The following is a 22,271-nucleotide window of genomic DNA, read 5'->3' on the forward strand; positions in this document are numbered from 1 at the left end:
TCTTCTTCCTCCTCCTCCTCCTCGTCCTCCTCCTCCACCTCCTCCTCCTCCTCGTACTTTTCATTTTGGGGTGCGTCTTTCCGTAGAGTTTTTCCCCCACGACGTTGCTTGATGCACTTAGTCTTCTCATTTTCGCTTCTACTCCACTATTTTCTTCCAGCGACGGCCAAACGATTTTACTCGAGTGAGGATGGACGTAGAAGCCTGAGAGTGTTAATACTGCCTCTGTTAAGTCCAGTATGGTTTGATCTCTCCTGTTTCATTCCATTCAACGCCTTACGATTGAAAGTGAATATAAGAGTTTGTGAGATGAACAGTTTTTGTGTGACAACCCTTTCAGTCCGTGGGCGTTTTTATTCTGCGTTTTCCTGTGGTCAGATTATTTCATTTAGCTGCTACCAGACGATTTTATTCAGCTTAAAATAGCACGGTGATACTGAAGTGGTGATTGAAAGCTTTAGCCAATCCATCCACTTCGAAAAGCCCCTGGAATTGAATGAAATCGTCTGAAGATAGAAGAGGGTGAAGGTGGTTAATACAGGTGATATTTAACCCCTCCATGTCGAAAAATCTCTCCTGAACTGAACAAAATCGTCTGGATATGGTGAATAAGTGAAAAAGGCCGTTGTGGCGCTGAGGGCATAACACTGATAGATCTCAAGCATAAAATATTGTACCTAAAGCAGCATCGGCCCGTCAGCCAATATATCTATCTATCTGCCTATCCATCTATTATCCAATCCTTTACTATCCTATCAAATTCGTAGGGGCCCGAGGTTAGGCTAATTTAAGCTAACTGATCATGATGTTTAAAGCCAGAGTGACCGGTCGCTTTTCTCTGAGCGGCAGTATGTAAAGAGACACGAACCATTCCTCGGATGCAAACCCTAATGGGCCACATCCTGCTAGAGCGCCCTAACCCACTAAACCACCAGTCACTTTTTCTTGGGTGGGGTCATTTTTTTTTTATATTCTGTAATTGTTTGTCGTTTATGTTTTCTGCGTTAAAATTAATAAAGGTTACAGTATTTAGCCGGTGCTTGAGAGGAACGCCTTCACGTGGTAGCACTGATCTGAATCCGGGCAGGTCTGCTACCCGGCTAGGCAAATGTCTCTGAGTTCCAGTCCTTTCCCCAAAAAAAGATGATGGATTGTAGGGGAAGGGTAATTATTTTAAGCCTGCAGTTCACTGGGATCACGTCAAGGTGAGCCTTTGACCACAACAATAAGAGTACTAATGGAGGTTGAGTAAAATTGTCTGTCGGGAGAGAGAGAGAGAGAGAGAGAGAGAGAGAGAGAGAGAGAGAGAGACTAGGACTGAAGGGGTTAAGCACTTGAATCGTATAATGTACTTTTTAATTTATTCCATCTGGCTCTAGACGTAGTAGAAGTAGTAGTAGTGGTAGTAGTCGTAGTAATGGTCCAGGTCCATCTGAAACGTGTACCTGGTGGACTGCAGGCTGAAGTTGCCCATCTCTGACAGTCCACTATCCTCATCTCGGGGGATAGGGAGGTGAGGAGTGTTTTTACAAGTAGGCAGCTCCACCACCTAGGTTTATCAGTGCCACCACATGAAGGCACCAACAGTAAGAATGAAGAAAAAAGCTCTCGCGCTGAAGAGGTAAAAATCATCTTGAAATATCAGATGATCTTTTAATTCCACCATTAGTCTTGAGGTAAACACTGTCTGACTCCCATAACTCAGTTTCAGGTGTGAAGTGATGTGGCGTCAGCTGGGGGAGAATACTAAAGTTATCCCTACCATGAGAGGGTTAGTGGTACTTATATTAACACTGTCAACCTCGTGTTTCTCTCTCTCTCTCTCTCTCTCTCTCTCTCTCTCTCTCTCTCTCATCTTGAAAGCGTTCGAAGTCTCTCCAAATTGAGTTTTTGCCTCGTAAATCTGAGTCCTGGAGGCAATGGTTACGTGGTTGAGAAATTATTATTATTATTATTATTATTATTATTATTATTATTATTGTTGTTGTTGTTGTTTTCAAAGAGTTCGATCCTTTTTATTTTGTGCAAGAAAGAAGGAACTAAAATTTAGGAACCCTCAAGCTTGTCCTCTCCAGTGTATAAAAATAAGAGCCAAATTCAAGATCCTTTCATTCCAAGATGCCTTGATACATTGGGTTTTAAAGTCTGGAGGTCATAGGCAGAAGGAAATACAGACACACACAAAGACAGTTCCAGAGTTGACCTGTTGTACTGTATACATGAAGGAGGCTGGGGCAGGGAAATTTGATAACTAGAATTTCATCAAAACAGACTTTATTAATCTTACACACACACACACACACACACACACACACACACACACACACACACACACACACACACACACACACACACACACACACACACACACAAAACTAATACCATCACACCAGTCCTGAATGAGACAGCCCAAGCGTGTACTTAAAAGGGAGGGTGGGTATTGGCGTTAAAGTGGTGATATGTAAAGGTGTGTAATACGAAAGGGAACCACTGGACCTCAGGGAAGGGAGTATCATACCTATGGCCAGAATCAGACACATAGAAAATAAAGTATGGCCTATAATGCTTGTGACCTCCGCAACGTAGGTGATAATTTCGGCTTGGCGTGCTTGTTTGTCTGTCTGTCTGTCTGTCCATCAGCCTGTTAGCAGAGAGAGAGAGAGAGAGAGAGAGAGAGAGAGAGAGAGAATTGCAGCAAATTTTGAATAATTATTGCAGATCACAGGAGGACATGTGCTTAAATTTGGACAAAAGAAATCAAAGGTCAAAGTCAAAGAAGGAGATGGTGCTGCCTTGAAGGAGGTATGCCCTCTGGAAGTGCACTTGTTTTTAGGATAGACTCGTCCTTTGCATCCCAGGCTTCTCAAACTGTTATGTAAAGCACCCCATCCAAGCAAGAACGTCCGCCATCGCCAAAGTCTTCGCTATTCACGCCAAAAAAAATGCGCCAAAGAAGGGAGCTGAGACGTTGTTCATAGATTTGGCGACCGTACGCGAAACGAAAGAGCATAAAATAACACTCGGCTGGCAAGATTATACATTTCTTGTTGGGCAGAGGGAAGACGATGCTGATATATCTCACCGGCGAGCGTCATGGTGTATTCATAAAGCTTCCTTGTGTGTGTGTGTGTGTGTGTGTGTGTGTGTGTGTGTGTGTTTAATTGATGGTTTATAATTTTCGGGTGTGTATACTATTGTTTGTTTATTGATGACTTTATTTTCATTCATACGGCTACTAAACATTTCACAGTCGAGTCAGAACTTTTTTTTTTTTTTTTTTTTTTTTTTTATGTGTCCGACTCTGAGCATAGGCTTCACAGCCTGCTCTCAAGGCCCAGTAGTCCTCCTACATACCATACACCTCTACACATGTAGGGAAGAAATACGGCCGAACACTGTCATTTTTCTAGTAACTCACTTTTACGATGGTTCTTCAGTGTAAAAAAAAATAAAAAAAATAAAAAACTTACACAAAACGAAACTAAATGCCTAAGATTTTTTATAAATAGAGATCCACCATGAGCACCTTACACTGAGGGGAATTCTTTACCCTCTGGCAACAGCGGTAGGGGGTAGGAAGGGGGAGAGGGAAGGAGTGTAGGGGGAGAAGGGGTGGGGGCATTTGGGAGTAAGGGGGTTGAGGTATGGTGGTAGGGTTTGGGGTGTGAGGGAGATGGGGCATAAGAGTAGGGGGAGTCGGTATAAGGGTAATGGGGATAGGGGAATGAGGTATGGGGAGCAGCGGGCAGGGGGTCTAAGGGCAAAGGGAGATGGGGTATGAGGGGTGAGGGGAATGGGGGTATGAGGGGGCAGACGGGAAGGGGGGGAGAAGGTGCGACAGAATTTACGGGAAATCCCACAGGAGTCTAGATTGGTTGGCAGAGAGAGAGAGAGTTCCCCTTTCTTTCTCCCCCCCCCCCATTCTTTTCTCTCAGTCTCTCTCTCTCTCTCTTCCCTTCCCCTCCGTCTTTCTCCCTCCTTCCCCCCTCCTCCACCTTTCTTCTCCCTCTGCCTTCCCGTTCTATCTCCCCCTTTCTCCTCGCTCCTCCTCTCTTTTCTCATCCTTCTCTCCCCTCCCCTTTATCTCTCTCCCCTTTCTTCTCCCCTTCTCTCTATCTTCTTCCCTCTCCTTTCTCTCTACTTCTCCTCCCTCCTCCCGCCTCTCTCTCCTTCTTCTCCTCCCTCCTCCTCCCCTTCTCCATCTTTTCTCCTTCGCTGCTTCCCTCTCCCTCCTTCCTGTGTAATGTAACCCTGAACTAATACGGTAAGGTGGAAGGGGCGTCTTTCCGTGGTGGGGGGGGGTAAGGAGGGGTGGAGGGGACTTGAGGGGAGGGGTAGATGCGTACAAGACAGAGGAAGAAGAGGGGTGAAGGAAAGAGGGAGAAGTACAATGATGAGTACAGTAAGAAGTACAGTAAATGGCACCTTAAGATGTACAAAGGAATATCCATCCATTCACCTAGTTCATTTGCTGTGGTGGCCAGGTGGTTAGCATAATTTCGTGTCTGAGTCTAGGGTTCGAGCCCCAACGTGGCGGCCATTTTAGTTGGATGCTTGTAGTATGTCCTTCCATATGGCACCCTGGAGGTTCTATTGATGACATATATAGATTCTGACTAAAATACACTTAGCTAATATAACAGCTTGAATTTTGTAGGTATCACTCTTCGACAGACACACTTTCACCATTCGTACCTCGCCAGTATGGTAAAATGTTAATTCTGACCATCACTCTCCTTCCTGTGAGATGGCAAAGTAGATACTGATACACCCAGTCCTGCGCAGCCCCCTCAGGATCACGGGGGCCCAGCGCAAAGGTACCAGTCACACTTCCATGAGCGGTGTTATGTGAGCAATATACCTCATCCCCCACGACTAATCCCTCCTAGGGCAAATCCAGTTGGGGAAACGTAACCCACTAGACCACCAGGCGTCTCTACATGCATAATATTGGCAAGGAGAGAGAAATTATCCTGTTATTACCATATTTAAATTGAGACTATTAATCCCCTCAGCTTAGTGACGTAGTATTTAGTGACGTAGTATTTAGTGACGTATTAAGTGACGTATTTAGTGACGTAGTATTTTTGAGAGGATTGATGTACAGAAAGGCTGCATTTAAACCTCTCTTGTTTGGAAAATTGGTCCCTTCGCGTGGTGGGACCGATATAACTGAGCGGCTCCACTGCCTGGTTATACAAAACATCTCCAACTGCTTCCCTATCCCCCGAAAGGAAGACGGTGGACTGCAGGAGAAAGGGAGTTTTTTTCAGCCTGCGGTCCACTGGGTTCACATTTCAGATGAACCTGGGGATACAAGAAGAACAGCAACAACAACAACGACAACAACAACAGCTCGAAAAAGTCTCTCCTACACAAATACAGTAAATAAATAAATAAATAAAAAATAAATAAACATTCGTGTGGACAGCAAGATTAACAAAACTTCGTCCTTGGGCTGAAGGGGTAAAATTTCTTCATTACCTCCCTCGTATCTTCTTATAATTCTTATCTCCAGGTGCTTATCTCCAGGCGCTCCAGGTGCTTAGCTCCAGGTGCTCCAGGTGCATATCTCCAGGTGTTTATCTCCAGGTGCTCCAGGTGTTTATTTCCAGGTGCGTGGTAAGATGCACCTTTGTCCACTGCGTCTTATTCAAGTGTCTTTAATTCCAGTGATGAGAGGCAGGAGAGGGAAATTGACTCTCTCTCTCTCTCTCTCTCTCTCTCTCTCTCTCTTAGCTGACTGTACAATAAAAAACTTGTTCTCTTCACTACGTTCATTTTTTTTTTGTATTGTGTGACGGTTGTATTATTATTGTTATTATTATTATTATTATTATTATTATTTGTATTATTATTATTTGTATTATTATTATTATTATTATTATTATTATTTGTATTATTATTATTATTATTATTATTTGTATTATTATTATTATTTTTATTATTATTATTATCATTACTATCATCATAGCTATTATATTGCTGTTATTATTATTATTATTATTATTATTATTACAATCATTATTATTATAGCTTAAGAAGGGGAGTTCAGAAACGTCTCACATTCATCTTATCAATCCTGTAACTTGTTTTCTTTTTTCATACTCTCTCATTTTTAGATCAGAAGAACATTTACAAACTGGATGGATAAATACAGCCTTCATTAACCCCATTACTATCAGAGACCCATCCTAAGTTGAACAGAATAATTTGAAGGCAGAAAAAAAATATGTAAATGATTTGAGGTTAGTATTATTTTCTTCCGATAAAGAGTTGAATTCCTTAAGCCCAAAGACGCCGTACCCTTTTTAATTTGTGCTGCCACCTGTCGATTTTATTTATTTTCTATTTCATTTTTTTAGGGGGAGTACCTTTAACATTGAGGAAGTTTATTGGATTTGGTTTCTTTACGTCATACTGTTCTTTATTGGGAAGTCGATTTTATTTTGCCTTGGGTAGAGCTGTGACAGTGGTAGAATTCAGTTGAGTGATTCAGATTGCCACTGAGAGAGGTGTCTGTCTATCGATCATCTCATCCAGCTTTAGGAAGACTTTTAATTCCCTGACTATAAATTCATGAGCCTTATTCTCTGCTCACTCCTTACCCCTCTGTCCCTTCCCCTATCCTAGAGAAAGACGTAGCCCAGATTTCTCACTCAACGAAGACCTTTTGCTGGTGGTTCGAAGTTTTTCTGGACTGCACGAGTAAAAATGTCATCGTGAGCTATTCCTCGTGCACTCAAACGCAACGTCCAAGTGCCACCTTGACGCTGAATAAGGTCTTCGTTCGGTGTTACACTGTGGCTCCGATATTCCCTCAAGCTTTTGGTAAGATTACAGGGCAAACATGAACTCTGGGATAATATTTAGCAAGAACCACAGCTAGAATTCAAGCGCTATATAAGTCTTTTCCGTTTATATCCCATTTGCAAACACTTTTCTTGTAGGACAGTCACAATTGGCCCCTGTAGGTGACCCCAAGAGGAAGAAGAGTCAACTTGCGAAAAAAGTGTCATAGAAGAAAAGTGTCAGCAAATGGTGACATAAACAAAAACCACTTCAAAATACTTAAATTCTACTTGTGGCTTCTGCTAAACATTTACACACGACTGTAAGCTTTGAATGGTCGCGTTGGAGGCCTCTGTAAAGGTCCCTCTCAGAACTTCATAGACTTTATACGCTTTTATTTTTATGGATAAGATGTCTGCTGGTGTAACTTTTTTTTTAATGTCTGTTGTATTAGTCATTTATTACAGTTAGCTTTAATAACTTCGTCTATTTACTCATTGGGTACCTTTATATCTTACTTCCTTTGATACTCTCAGCAATTAGAGAATATGGTATACTGGTAAATAATACTCCCGTATATAATGTACTCGTATATGGATTTATTTTTTGCACGAATATTTCAGTTCTAAAATGAACAAGAAAATTAATATGTAAATACGATGAAGGATGTGTTGGTCTCAGTTTGTGGAAGTGCATGATCCTGACCGACAGTGAACTTGACTTTGCAAGGGAGAGTCTGTGAAGTTCGGATATCAGTAGAAGCAGTTGTGAATGTGTCTCAGCCTATGAAGAAATTATTGCCGGCAGCTCTCGTGAACTTGAACTTATGGAAACTTAGCTTGTTCCATTTCCCTGGCTGAGAGATTTATCCTCTATGCTGTTTCCTCCCTCTCAGTAGATATTAAGGAGCATCTGCCTTAAGCATGAGTCTCCTCCAGCTCATTCTGGGCCTTGCGGAACTTGGCCAGGTTGAGGGCAGCGATCTCCTCAGCCTCCTCGATCTGCCTCTTGTAGGTCTTGATCTTCTGCTGCAGCTTGTCCACCAGGTCCTGCATCCTCTCGTGGTTCTTCTTGTCCTCGTCAGCGCTGAAGGTGAGTTCCTTGATCTTCCTCTCGCACTTCCTCAGGTTCTTCTGGGCGTCGGAGTGGCGGCGAGCTTCGTCATCCAGCTGACCCTCCAGCTCGCGCACGCGAACCTCCAGCTTGCCGAGGGCCTTCTTGCCAGTCTTTGTGACATAGCTCTCGCTGTCCTCAAGTTTCAATTGAAGCTCCTTAACAGAGGTTTCCAGACTCTTGCGCATCTTCTCCTGGGTCTGGGCGTGCTCCTGCTCACCACGCAGTTCGTCAGCCAGGCGAGCGGCGTCCACCATGGCCTTCTTGGCCTTATCCTCGGAGTTCTTGGCCTCGTTCAGCATCTCCTCATAATCAGACTGTAGAGAAATAAATTTAATGGTTGTCATTAGTTCCATAGTCATAATGTCTTTGAAATTCATCCTGTTTTACAATGTAAAAAAGGAAAGTGGTAATAATGAATATTTATCAATACTGCAAGACTTTGTACAGATATACTTACGTGAAGTGTCTGCCACTCGCCATCAAGCTTCCTCTTGGCGATTGTGAGGGCACTGAACTGGTTGTTTAGGTTACCATACTGTTCTCTAATATCTGCCAGTTCAGATTCTGCGTGTCTGCGGCCGCGGTCAGACTGCTCCAGGAGGGTCCTGGCCTCCTCCAGTTCGCTGTGCAGACCATTGGCGCGGCGATCTGACACACTGAACTGTTCACGATACTCAGACGCCAGACGCTGCTCCTCCTCGTACTTGTTCTGCAGGTCTTTGTACTCGTTCTGCAGCTTCTTGTAGGTCTTCTGCATGTCAGCATAGGCCTTGCTAGAGTGGTCAAGAGAAATTTCCAGCTCGTTGATGTCAGACTCAAGCTTCTTTTTCAGGCGGAGAGCCTCAGCCTTGCCCTTGGCCTCGGCCTCCAGGGAAGCCTGCATGGACTCCAGAGCACGGATGTGGCATTTCCTGATGAGAGAAACAGAATAACCAACATGAGAGAATAATTTCTGTGATATATATATATATATTTGCATGTAAGGAACTTTTATCCAATACATAATAAACAAATATATATATATTTTTTTCATACCTAGTGTTGTCGAACTCTTCTTCCTTCTCCTGGATGCGCTTGTCAATCTCCTGCCTAACCTGGCTAAGCTCCAGCTGGCTGCGAAGAACCTTATTCTCTTCATTCTCCAGGGCTGCCTCAGCCTCCTCAAGAGCTGCCTGCAGCTCCTCCTTCTCGATCTCAAGGCGCTTGGAGGTCTTCTGAAGGTCATGGTATGAGCGGCCACCCTCACCAATCTGGTCCATGAGGTCCTTGATTTCATCAGCAAGATTCTTGTTTTCACGGCGGACAGAATCCAGCTGGTCGAGGTTCTCGTCATAGGCAGCCTTCACACGGAAGAGTTCCGTGGAGTAGTTGCGGCACTCCTTCTGGGAGGAGTCCAACTCAGCTGCCAGATCATCAACCTTCAGCTTCCACTCGCCGATAATCCTGTCAAAGTTCTTCTGCTTCTTCTCAGCAGCCATGGCCAAGGCCTCATTGCGCTCAACAGCAACATGGATCTCGTCCAGCTCAGAGCCAAGCTTCTCCTTTGTCTTCAGAAGGCTCAGGTTCTTGACATTGAGCTGCTCAATCTGGGACTCGGCTTCGTCAAGTCGAGCCGCCACCTTCATGCGGGAAGCCTCCAACTCCTCAGCACGGGCCACACCCTCAGACTCGTACTTGGAGCGCCACATCTGAGCCTCGTTGTTGGCCTTGGTGTACAGACGCTGGAGATCAGCCTTGCTCTCGCTTTCCTCGTCCAGCTGCTCCCGCAGACCATCAATGTCATGCTCCAGGTTGCGGTACTTGCCCAAGAGAGTTGCACGATCCTATAGAAAGGTAACATAAGGCATCCATCAGTTATTATCTATGAAAGCACATGCTAGTTCTTCATGATACATAATGATTATATACAGTTATGTATACAACAGGTGACTAAAGACTGAAAAGTGTAGGCAAATTCTCCCGAAAGCTTACCTTGCTCTCTTCCTCTGCGATCTTCTTGCACTCATCCAGTTGGTTAGACAGGTTGAATTTAACCTTGGCAAGCAGGCCAATCTGGTTCTCAGCCTCCTCCAGCTGGCGGAGAAGATCGGCATTCTCCACGGCCAGCTTCTTTTTGGCGGCATCGAAGTCATTGAGGGTACGGGTGGACTCCTCAAACTTGGCGTTGGCATCACCCAGGGCGTGCTGCTGCTGCTTGATGTTCTTCTCGGCAATGGACTGAGGGAAGAAAGGTGTGTTGTTTGTCATTATTCACAGCTTATAAATCCAGTTAGTTAAGTTTAGTATATGTTTATAATCATCTCTCTCTCTCTCTCTCTCTCTCGTGGTGTGTGTGTGTGTGTGTGTGTGTGTGTGTGTGTGTGTGTGTGTGTGTGTGTGTGTGTGTGTGTGTGTGTGTGTGTGTGTGTGTGTGTGTGTGTGTGTGTGTGTGTGTGTGTGTGTGTGTGTGTGTGAGCGACCTTATAGCAACATACAGATGAAGAGATGCAGGTTAAGACTCTCACCTTCTCGCGAGCGAGGCCGTCCAGGGCAGACTTGGCATCGTCAGCATCGCGCCTCAGAGTGTCCTTTTCCTTCTCAATCCTGTAAAAAAAAGGACAGTTGTTAAACTCATCAGTCTGGTGACGTAGTTTTTACTTTATTCTTGCTACCTCCAGATGATGTTTCGCGACTTCGGAAGAGGAATCAGGATGTGAAGCAGTTAATGATTGTTTAAAGACAATACTAAGGCTGTTTACTCTTTCCATAGCACTTTTTCGTGACTAACTTTCTACTGTTAATCTCTTGTTATAGCACGACATTCAAGATGAAGAGATAGCAGTATTAAGCCAAGTTAAAGTAAACATAGTATAGTTAATTTGAAATGCATCTTAATTCCATGTACCTCTGCTTCATTTTGGTGAGATGATCAACCTGCTCAGACATCTCTGCCACGGCATCGTTGTGCTTCTTGCGCAGGAGGTTGAGGGCAGACTCGTGCTGGATGTTGGTCTCCTCCAGGTCGCGACGCAGCTTGGCCAGCTCTGACTCACGCTTCTTGTTGAGTTCAATCTGGGCAGCAGTGGCACCACCAGCCTCGTCAAGGCGGTCACCCAGCTCCTCGAGTTCACGGGCTAGGTGGGACTTGGCTTTTTCGGCCTTAGCGCGAGCTTGGCGTTCGTGTTCTACCTCGGACTCCAGCTCCTCGATGCGTGACTGCTGCTCGCGGATGGCCCTCTGCACTTTTGAGTAATGACCCTGCTCGTCTTCCAGTTTGCTGGCCATTGCAGCGTATTCCTTGTCCTTACGGTGGATGGTGCTCTCAATGTCCTTGTAGTTGCGCTCCAGGTCACCCACGGCCTCCTGGGCAAGCTTCAGGTCTCCCTCGACTTTCCTCTTGCTCTTCTCAATGTCGTTGCGCAGCTTCTTCTCGCGCTCCAAGGAATCCTCGAGCTCATCCAGGGTCTGCTCGAGCTTGACCTTGATGTTGTTCAGGTGGCTGCACTTGTCCTCAACGCCCTGGTAGTCCTCAGACAGCTTCTGGCCAACTTCCTGGAGCTGCTTCTTCTCCTTGTTGACCTTGGCAATGATCTCCTCCTGGTGAGCAATTTCTTCTGTCAGGTTGTGGATCTGGTGGTCCTTGGCGGCCTTATCTTGCTCACCCTTCTGGACAGTCAGTTCCATGTCCTCAATATCCTTCTTTACGTTTGTGGCGTCCTGCTCAACAACCTTCTTGCTCTGGAATACATCCTTGCGAGCTTCCTCCTCCTTGTTCAGGCGTTCAGTGATGTCCTGCGGTATAAAAGAAATACCTCAGTTTACTCTGTATTAGTGTTATCTACTGTACTGTATACATATAACCATAAACATTATATTCTATGAGAAAATGTGTTACTTTAACATCCACCTAAAACTTACATTGAGCTGACTCTCCAGCTCGGTCTTCTGGGCAGCCAGCTTGGCCTGAGCCTCCAGGTGTTCTGCCATGTTGCCCTGCTTTGACTCAATCTCGGCCAGGAGGCCATTCTTCTCTTCCAAGAGAGCAGCGTTGGTAATCTCCAGTTCTCCGCGGATCTTCAGTTCGTTATCCAGAGCCTCAACAGCCTTGTCAGCTCTGTCCTTCAGAGCACGGATCTCGTCCTCAATGCGTGGCTGGTTGAGGAGAGGCTTGACCTTTTGCCACAGGTTGAACCAAGACCAGTTCTTGAGGGCCATGAACTTCCTCAGGTTGCGCTGCACCACCACCAGGGCAACGCGCTGTTCCTGCAGCCTCAGGTATTCCCTGCGGCCGATCCAGCCACGAATCCAAGCCTGCAGCCAGGCAATGATCTTGCCCAGACGCTCGTCACGCAGTTCCTCCATGTCACCAAGCACACCAGCGCGGAAGAACACCTGTCACCGAGAAAAAACATTATCTTTAGAATGACAGTAGAAACAGAAATTAACTATCACTTGGAGTTATCTTAAAACCAGTAAAAATGGGAATTAATTATAACTTGCGGTTATCTTAAGACATTTTCACCACCACTAACATTTTATGATTAAGTATGAAAAACTTAAGATGTACTCACCTTAGTGTTGCCCAGACGGTAGGACTCAGGGTTCAGGCCAGACTTATCGAAGCAAGCCTTGGCTGCAGTCTTGTCGTCCTTGATCTCGGTCATCTCCTTTGAAGCAAGGATCTTGTAGCTGAGGTTAAAAACATGGTCCAGGTTAGTCAGGTTTTGATAAACAAATTCATCTGTTTAATAAGCAGCGAAACTATCGTCAGAGGATGATACCTCTATTTTCCTTATTCCTAGTTTATTGTCAGCCTACTGCAGAGGCGTTTAGGATAGTCTCTTGATGTTGATTATATTTGCAGCAAAACATTTTTAGGCATGCTATCTGCATATCAACAAAAATCACTATGATTATAAGAATGACATCTAAACTGGCCACCCTTGCTTGAGAAGCTAAAGTATATTTTATAAATATTAGCTGCTTGTTATTTGCATCATTATTTTTTTAACAAATGATACTGTGTTTGGTAGACTTTTCCTGAGTAATTTCATATACATATTCAACGGGATGGCTCTATTCCACAGCCATTGTGAAGCCGAGATATGTGTGGAATGTTTGACCTGTGAGATGGAATCAAGAACTTCGAGGACTTGAATAATGAGTGGTTGGAAGTGTGACCTGTTTGTGCTGAACACTCTATTGATAGTTCTAATTTTTATGCTTTCCTGGATCCCTCCCACCTCATGTAAGTAGGTAAAAGTTAAAACGATGATGATGATGATGATGATGATGATGATGAACAAACTTACCGGTGCTTGAAGTCAGGGTAGATCATCCTGTTGGGGAAGCCCTTTCGGCAGATTCGGATGCCCTCAAGTACACCGTTACAGGTCAGCTGATGCATGACCAGGCCAGCGTCCACAACACCTACAGGAGAATGAGAGGAAAGGGAAAACTTAAGTACAATCAGGGACAAAAGATCACCCACAATTCCACTACTTCTGCTTCACACGTAGGGCATATCCTGCAATTTCCTCTCCAGCACACAAACACTCAGCAGTTATAATTATATGCTTCATGAGGAAAGGGTTAGAGTGTATGCCTTTAGTGGTCTGTCGTCTAGTCTGTATGCCTTTAGTGATCTGTCGTCTAGTTTGTATGCCTTTAGTGATCTGTAGTCTAGTTTGTATGCCTTTAGTGATCTGTCGTCTAGTTTGTATGCCTTTATTGTTTTGTCCTTTTATTTGTATGCATTTAGTGACTCGTTCTCACCTGGGGACTTGGTTTCGTTGGGCACAATGCAGCGGATGAAGTGGGGGTGGGTGGAGTTCAGGGTCCTCATCAGGTTGTTCAACTGGTCCTGGGGAACAGAAAAATGACGTATCCATGAATTCCAGTGATAAGGTGCACTCATATGCAGAAGTTCGTTCATCTTTCCTGCCTCTGTTTCATCACTTCACTCATAGACGCTTGACTCTGACGTGCACATTTGTCCACTGCTTCTCATTCAAGCATCTATGACTCCAGCAATGAGAGAGGCAGAGGAGGTGAACGGACTTATATATTTGATCGCACAGTCCCCTTCAGTGCCAAGTTTACAGGCAGAGTTCAGGTTTCAGCAGTAAAATAATATCCAGATACTTTATTCAGAATTTTCTTGGTTATTTAGGCTCCACAGTATGTCCCCAGTAATAAGGACCATCCTGTTTAATATAGACAAACACATCGCTGCCACATTACTCGAAGCCTTAAGCCTGGCTGTGAACTCGGTATTGGAGAGAACTGTACCTACACAGTAGGATTAATAACTTGGCGAAGCAATACAAAGTATAACTTTTTCTTTCTCATTCCATGCTATTTTCTCTCAGGACTGAAGTAATAATTCACGTGACACAAAAATTTTTAAGTACTTGCCCTGTAGCCAGATGACACAGTCTTGAAGGAGCCAGACTTGGCACCACGGCCACCTGAAATTACAAATGCGTATCATTATTTATCTCTCGTTTTTTCTTGAAAGCTATATATCACACAGCACTGAGTTTCAGGAATATTGGCTGTGAAAAAGTTGGATCTTTGGCACCATATTTTAGGTGCTTTTCGAGAAGTCATAGCTCCTCTTCCGTAGCGATTGACTTTGCAGTCTACACTTAATAATCCCACTGTATGCTATTTATACAAAATATGTTGATGCTAGGAAGGTATGAGTTGCAGTCAACAGAATATTAAGATGTAAAATGCAAAATACATCACTAAGGAAGAGGTGCCACCAAATCCAGTACAGTACGATGATCAAGTTTGTCTTCACATGACGTTATTGGACCACTCTCACTTGAATACTAATTCGTGGTCGCATGGTATTCAGTGAGCCTTAGATATGATGAAGCTGTGGCTCTCCTTGGTTAGTACTTTAAGTGGACTTCCAGCCAGACTACATTTGGCCACTGACTAAGATGAAATAGGTTAGGGATGTTTGTCAAATTAGAACATACGCATTATAGCAACAGTAGGCTACGGGACATAATATTTATGCTCACCCTTGCCGCCGCCACTCTCAGCAGGGGCAGACTGTCCGGGGTGATCAGCGAAGATGGTGACGCACAGCTCATTGGGGGATTTTTTAAGCTGGTCTACCACAGTGTCGTTGAGGGGATCCTTGTTCTTTTCCAGCCACCCACTCAGGTTGTAGCTCACGGTGCCGGCGTAGTGCACGATGGCGAAGTGGGACTCCTCCTGACCTGGCTTGGGGGGCTTGGGCTTCTGGAAGACAGGGGACTTGCCCAAGTGGTTAGCATTTAGCTTCTCCTGGAAGGATTTGTCGGTGGCCTTGGGGAACATGGACTCTTCCTCCAGGATGGACAGGATACCCATTTTCTGTCGAGGAAGTCAATATGATAATCCTCTCGTGGTCCGGACAACTATTTTATTCTTATCCAGCAGTCATTAGACGATTTTATACAACGGAGTAAATCGTAAAAGCCTGAGATTGGAAGCACTGTCATCAGTAACTATTATGAGAAAGGTAACTATACCCTTCTCTTTACTTCAGCTGAGAGTGTTCGTTTAATCGATGGTGGTATTAAACTAAAGATATTAAGAACGAGTATGTTTCAGTCACATGCTCATATTTGAGTATCGTATTTAAGTACCTTTTCAAAGAGCTCAATGCAGGCCTGCAGGTCCATACCGAAGTCCACAAACACCCAGTCAATACCTTCCTTCTTGTACTCCTCCTGCTCCAGCACGAACATGTGGTGGTTGAAGAACTGCTGCAGCTTCTCGTTACAGAAGTTGATACAGATCTGCTCGAACCCGTTGAACTGCAAGCAGATAATAGTGAGTTCTAAGCTGTTCATCAGGGCAAACATACTGTGGTTTTTATATAGCTGACCTCTTTATATAATATCTTTGCATTGTGCGTCTTTACACATTCTTACGTTATCTCTCTACAGACCTCCTTACATTACACAATTCTGCCAAAAATTTTATAGACTGAATGTGGCCGATGAAGTGGAACCTGCTTAAGGAGAAACTTACGTCGAAGATTTCAAAGCCGGCGATATCCAGCACACCAATGAAGGTAGCGCGCTTCTGACCGGTGGCAAGGGTTTGGTTACACTTGGTCACCAGCCACTTGAAGATACGATCGAACAACGCCTTGGCCAGAGCACCGATGGAGTAGTAGCACTGGTTCACGTTCATACCCTTGGCCACGAACTCAGCACCGACCTTGATCTTGGGCTTGGTGATGTTCTTGTACAGGTCCACGCCGTCCACACCCAGCAGCTTGCCCACCCTTTCTCCCACCTTGAGAGAGAGAGAGAGGGCGGAAGGATTAAGGTGAAATGAGTCTTGAGACAGGGAGGGATTGAAGAGGATATAGTTGAGATCCTGGAGCCATGATAATTGTTTTCTGAGCAAATTTATGTAATGTTTGTATGTAGCCTTGCAAATTGTTGTGAAGTTTTCTTTTTTCTCAAATCGACAGCATCTTCTGTACCTAATTCTGTCAAAGAGAGAGAGAGAGAGAGAGAGAGAGAGAGAGACGACAACTCACCTCAGTACCGTCGGGTTCGGCCTGCTCCTCGCGACCCCTCTGCTTGAACTTCATCTCACCCATGTGCATGACGGCAGCGGTGATCTTGTACACGTTCCCGATCTCCTCCTTATTGAAGCCCAGCACGTCGAAGGCATCCTGTGGGAGATGGTAACATAGCGCTGTGTTGAGGAGGATGGTGAGGCTGGGACACTGTAGGAGGGTGACGCAGAGGAACAATACAATATCAACATCTTCAGAACGGTGGCATATATTTCTATTTTATCCATACTAGCTGGTGATGATATTTTTCAAGTTAGGAATGATCCATAGCAGTGAAGTTTTTTTTAAGGCTATATCGATCCCATCCAAAATCAAGAAGTCTCCCCTGATCTGAAAAATATCACCTGGACATAGCAAGAATAAACTAGAAAAAATATGTCGCCGGGATCATGGAGTCAGAATCCCGATTGATTTCGCGTCTGAAGGAGCTCATTGGTGAAGCTTTGTCCCATCTCGTTCTTTTCCATGTCACACTTGTAATATAGTTAACACACACTTCCCGATGTAATATGGCTCGTGGAAAGGCGCGCTGTGTGGCCGATATCATTTGTACTCGTATAGGAAAGCAAACAGGGTACTAAGGAAAGCATACTGCATCAGGCCTAATGTTGACACTCGTTCAGTCAGGGAAGAAAGTTTGCCTGCTGATCCTCTGCGTCCACGTCACACCTAGGGCATGTCCATCACTTCCCTCCCTGACGCAGCATAACAGGGAGAATATTATCTATAAAAAGAGAATGTGCAAAATCTCTCTCGGGAATATTAGCCAACAGATGAAAACGAGAAAAACTAGAAATGTAATGTTAGGTGAGAGCTAAAGAACCGCGAAAAAATTTTAAGTTCCCTTCCTTATGCCACCTTTAATTAACAATGCAAGCACCAAAATAAAGAAACAGCAGAGCGCTTAGCTTCTCATCTCCCACGTTGGTCTTGTGTCCGTGAGAGGAAGGAAGCAAGAGGAGAGAAAGACTGCGGGAAAGAGCAAGATGAACACAGGGGAATAAAAGAAGAAGAACGTACGAAAGATTACTGTCCTGTTCAGCTGTCTCAGATCTGAACAAGATGAATGAAAAAAGGTAAGAGAATATGATACTCCGCTGAAAGGGAAGGGTTAGGTTTGTGCCTCTCAGTTATACGGAGGTTGTTAAGGGAATCATTTTTTGCAATATTTCAATCTTCGGTCACTTATATATATATGGGTACCGAACAAGATTTTTTTTTTTTTTACGCTGAAATTCTCCTGTTTAGTGTTGGAGTGAAGTATCGGTACCGCAGGGTTATCTCTTCTCGGTATCAAAGTCCCATCCGAGATACCGACGAAGAGCATTGTATATATGGGTTGCATTCTCGGTGGCTTTGGAGATTAAATAGCACCTCTTCCTTGGCGATAAATTCTACACATTACGCCGCAGTATCCTCTTGTATGTTAGCGATGCAAACTATGTCGATATACAGAGGATTTCAGTAACATACAAGAAAGCGTTAAGAATACTAGGAGGAGGTGCTAGAAAGCCTCCTACGCCACCCAACGAGAAAAGGGAAGTCTTGTGGGCGGAGGAACTCTTGGCACGGGTAGCCGAGCGACTCACGTGACAGAACTGCATGTCCTCGCCGTCATCGATGGAGGGAACGGTGACCTTGCCCTGAGACACGTAGTGGTAGTCGTAGATGTCGTCGCTAAGGAGACAGAGAGCTGCAGAACCACAGGTAAGAGAGATTTAGGCCAAGTAGACAGTGAGGAATATTGTGCTTCTTAACAATCTCTACTTCTGTTGTCTGCTTTACTACTGAACCGTGAAATGTTATGGAATCATGGTTAGTTCGAGTATACTTACGCTTGATCTCCTTGACCTGGTCGGACATTATCTCGTAGAAGATGTGGTAGGAGCGCTCAAGCGGCTGCTGGGAGATGACACGAGCCTTCTCCAGCAGGTACACCTCGATGTCAGCACCGGACAGCTTGCCGTTGGGTTGGAAGTGGATGCGGATGAATTTACCCTGTGAAAAAATAACGTTATCACTCTTAGGAAAAAGGGATTGGAATACGTAATTTTTATAAATACATTTTGTCTATAATATCGCAAATCCCAATATGACGTACTTAGAAAAGCACAGCAACTTACGAAGCGGGAAGAGTTGTCATTACGGGTGGTCTTGGCGTTACCGAAGGCCTCCAGCACAGGGTTGGTCTGCACGATCTGATCCTCAAGGTTCTGGGGGCACAGAAAATACACTTAGCATCTACACATACAACAACTTAGTCCAGGATATGAACAAAATTAATTCTTCACATATAAGTACATCAGGGAACACATATATTCCTATAAACATATTTCTACTCACAGGCTTTTCCTTCTCTCCAGGCTTCTTCTTGGTGGTGGTGGCGCCGACATTAGCGAAGTAGGAGAGTACCTTCTTGGTGTTCTCAGTCTTGCCGGCACCAGACTCACCGCTGGGGATGCATAGGTACAATTTAATCACATATGCAACACAACTAGGAACTAACAGCTGCAAGAATAAAACAGAGATCAGTGTCTCTTTTTTTCCAAGAAATAATACTATGCTTTACTGTTATGTCTCGCAGAGAAATGTTTAACAGTATATTCGTTTTCAGTGTATGCTTACGTGATCAACATGGACTGGTTCTCCTGAACTGTAAAGAAAACAAAAAAGAACATTGTTAGCATCACTGTGTAACAAAGGATATTATAGTAAGTATGCCATAAGATATTCAGATACCGTATATACCATTATCTCACCCCAAACATTACTCATAGCAGATCATAAGAACTCACGCTGCAGCATGTCCATGTAAGCTCCGTCGGAGATGGCGAAAAGATGGGGCGGCACCTCATTACGCCTCTTGCCCTGGTAGATCTTGACTGTACGGTTGGTGTAGATGGGGTAGCGCTTGTAGGGGTTGATCACAATACAGAAGAGACCAGAGTAGGTGTAAATCAGCCTGTTGACGTAGCGAGACTTCAGGTTGTACAGGACAGAGGGGTCGTTCAGGTAGGTCAAGTTGGACATGTCCTCGCACTTCTCGTACTTGGGTGGGTTCACCTGGTGGACCTGGTCCTTCTTCCAGTTCTTGGTCTCACCAGCAGCGTAGACAGTGACCAGGTCGCCCTTGGTGCCCTGGATTTCGCCCTCAACAAAGCCCTCCTTGGGGTCGGGGACCCAGCATGACTTCTTTGAGTCATAAGGCTTGGTGGCATCTTGCATCTTCATTTCCATGGAGATGAACAAGAACTCGGTGGGGTCGGGGTCGGGACCCGTGCTCTTCTTGACGTGGCCAGGCATGTTGGTGGTGGGTGCCTAAAGCTGTCGAAGTCGATGGCAGTAATTCGATGGTATAGTGTGCTACAGCTGTCCTGTGGAAGAATACAAAACGAGTTAGTCAAAGACCTCTCTCCCCTTGAATTCGGCATTGTCACCGCTTGTCACTTTACAGTAAGCGTTTGTTGGTGGTGGACAACTTCACGATCGGCTCCGACTGAACAATCCTGCGGTAACAACTCAGTCAACCGACTGCAATAGGTTAGATCACAGTTGATGTGTGGTTTATCTTGACTATATGACTACCCGACAGTTTTACTGTGTGGTGTTAACATAGCATACATTTTATCGTAAATAATATTAATTAGTCTGCATTTCTGTGAATGTATAGATGATGAGTGGTGTCCCTACTACAGTCTAGGTAGATCTACCCTATCCGTCAGTAAAAATACAGCTAGACATTGAACTAAGATAATCTATAAACTTTCCAGTAATCTGTAACTCTTCACTTCTCACACCTCAACATCCCACTTCAGTACCACCCATCACCAACCCACCCATAGGCCTCACACTAGGCACAATAAGATTCACATTACCAGTGTTCTCAGCTGCCAGTTAGTTGCATCACTTCCATATCATTTAATCATTAAGCAAACGTTGGTGCTAGTTTTCAGTCAGGCCATTAGCTCGGATGCATAACTTATACTTTTGTGGTGTAAACTGTCATTGTTTCCCAACATTATAGAATTTAGACTTATAGAAAAGTGCGTGCATTTTGTCTCACAGCACCAACTATAACAGACTTATTTTTCAGTATTTATCTTGCATCACTTCATTTCTAGACAATGCACTTTCGTTTTGCGCTTCCAGCTACTCAGTAAACATAACTTTCTCTTCACTTGACGTCAGATGCAGTACTTCTCAAATCTGAAGCTTCGCACAAGTACAAGAGAGCTATAGTAAGGCTGCAATGAATGACAGTAGAATCTGGGTGGTTTTCGTCAGGGCTGGTTGAGAGCTGAACTAGGTTGAGATGTGGCGAGACCAACCTACTGTGATTTAGAATAACGCGAGAGAAGACTACTGAACGACTGTGGTTTGCTGGACTAGGGATGTGATAGGACACTGCAGTACTGTCTTGAAGTGGAGTGGGATTGGATGAGGATGGATATTGCAAGATTTCTGAATTGTGGTTACTTCAGAGCTATGGAAAGTTGGAGTATGGGTGTGTTGGCGGCTGCATGACTACAATAAACATGATGGGTAAGGCTATGAAGAGCTGTTGCAGGAGTATCAAGAGGTAGAAGGAGTTGCCTGTGAAGAGGTGGAGTGTGCAGAGTTGGAGTATGATTGTGTCGAGCTAAAATAGGACTATAATGAGTGGTGTCGAGGTACTATAGGACTATAATGAGTTAGATGACTTCGAAGTATGAAGAGTAACTGTAGGACGGCCATGTCTAGGGTGACTTAGGAGTATGAAAGTCTAAGTATGATTGTGAGTTACTGCAGGACTATAATGGGTAGGATGGTGTGGGACTGTTGAAAAGCTACTCGAGGACCGTAGGATGGGGTGTGGTAGAGCACAGCACGCTTGGGTTTGACTTACGACACGCTTCACTGCACTCCCCACAGGCACGCACACCACCTTCTCCGACACCTAGCGGAGCGCGTCTGGTGCCCGGCCGCATCGGTACCTCGCCTGGTCAGCTCACGAAGGGGGGGAGGCGGAGACGGGGGCTTTGGCATGGGGGACAGTGAAGGGAAGGGGTCGAGGGGTGAGGGAAAGTGAGGGAAGGTGAAAGGGGGGGGGGGAGTTACGGAAAGGGGAGAGCGAATGGGAGCTTGGTAGAGGCGCAAGGGGTGAGAATAGTAGAGAGAAGGAAAGAATAGATGTGAGCCCCAAAAGGGGAGGACTAGGGAGGGGAAATGGGGATAGATTTACTGAAATAGCGATTCCCCTGCCACCGCTCGCTGTTGCCGCCACTGAGAGAGAGAGAGAGAGAGAGAGAGAGAGAGAGCATCCTACCTTATCATCCGGGTAGAAAGCCGTGTCGTTTGAAGACACACTAAAAATAATGAAAAATCATGAAAATTTGATGATAGATATTTATTCCACTATAACTGTTCACACCATAGCTTTCTCTTTCAACTCAAGCGACTTAAATATAAATGTATCTCATGAAAATTACAAATATTTATCATCCGGCCACCATCCCGTCCTTCATTCCTCTATCAGAAGCGTAGGCGCCCTGGGCTAAGTTACTCATTCCTGACATTAAAAGAGTGACCAGTCGCCCATCCCTGAGTGGCATTATGTGAGGAACTAACCCCAACCACGCCTTGGATTTAGGTTATATAACGTAAAATTTCTTGTTACACCAGTTTTCAAGCAAGTATCATGAATATTGAAACAGACGAGATACCACGCTAAAAAGAGCCATGCTTCATCCTGCCTCCAAACAGGTGCTTCAGAGGCTAACACTCTCAGTTTCGTTTGACTCCCTCT

General features: G+C 44.7%; 1 protein-coding gene across 1 annotated transcript; it reads right to left on the reverse strand.

The window, feature by feature from the left end:
* Positions 1-7,455: 7,455 nt before the first annotated feature.
* Positions 7,456-21,427, reverse strand: LOC145394164 (myosin heavy chain, muscle-like). Its single transcript, XM_080268143.1, has 22 exons — positions 21,372-21,427; positions 19,282-19,860; positions 19,112-19,139; positions 18,830-18,938; positions 18,610-18,699; positions 18,322-18,484; positions 18,076-18,179; positions 16,445-16,582; positions 15,925-16,194; positions 15,537-15,707; positions 14,934-15,261; positions 14,305-14,357; positions 13,663-13,750; positions 13,200-13,317; positions 12,459-12,576; positions 11,806-12,279; positions 10,793-11,679; positions 10,413-10,491; positions 9,880-10,125; positions 8,944-9,731; positions 8,366-8,819; positions 7,456-8,222 (listed from the first exon to the last, which is right to left on the reverse strand). The coding sequence occupies exons 2-22, from the start codon at positions 19,787-19,789 to the stop codon at positions 7,710-7,712; spliced, it is 5,727 nt and encodes a 1,908-aa protein (XP_080124269.1). The 5' UTR covers positions 19,790-19,860; positions 21,372-21,427; the 3' UTR covers positions 7,456-7,709.
* Between the last annotated feature and the right edge of the window lie 844 nt (positions 21,428-22,271).

This window comes from Coenobita brevimanus, chromosome 26 (genome assembly GCF_032717465.1).
Source record: "Coenobita brevimanus isolate Jiangsu-jjx chromosome 26, ASM3271746v2, whole genome shotgun sequence".
NCBI lineage: Eukaryota > Metazoa > Arthropoda > Malacostraca > Decapoda > Coenobitidae > Coenobita > Coenobita brevimanus.

Coding starts and splice junctions, on each gene's coding strand:
- LOC145394164 (XM_080268143.1), bottom strand. CDS start 19,789: ATGCCTGGCCACGTCAAGAAGAGCACGGGTCCCGACCCCGACCCCACC. Junction 13,751..14,304: donor CTGTGTCATCTGGCTACAGG/GCAAGTACTTAA, acceptor TCTGTTCCCCAG/GACCAGTTGAACAACCTGAT. Junction 8,223..8,365: donor GCGAGTGGCAGACACTTCAC/GTAAGTATATCT, acceptor ATTTCTCTACAG/TCTGATTATGAGGAGATGCT.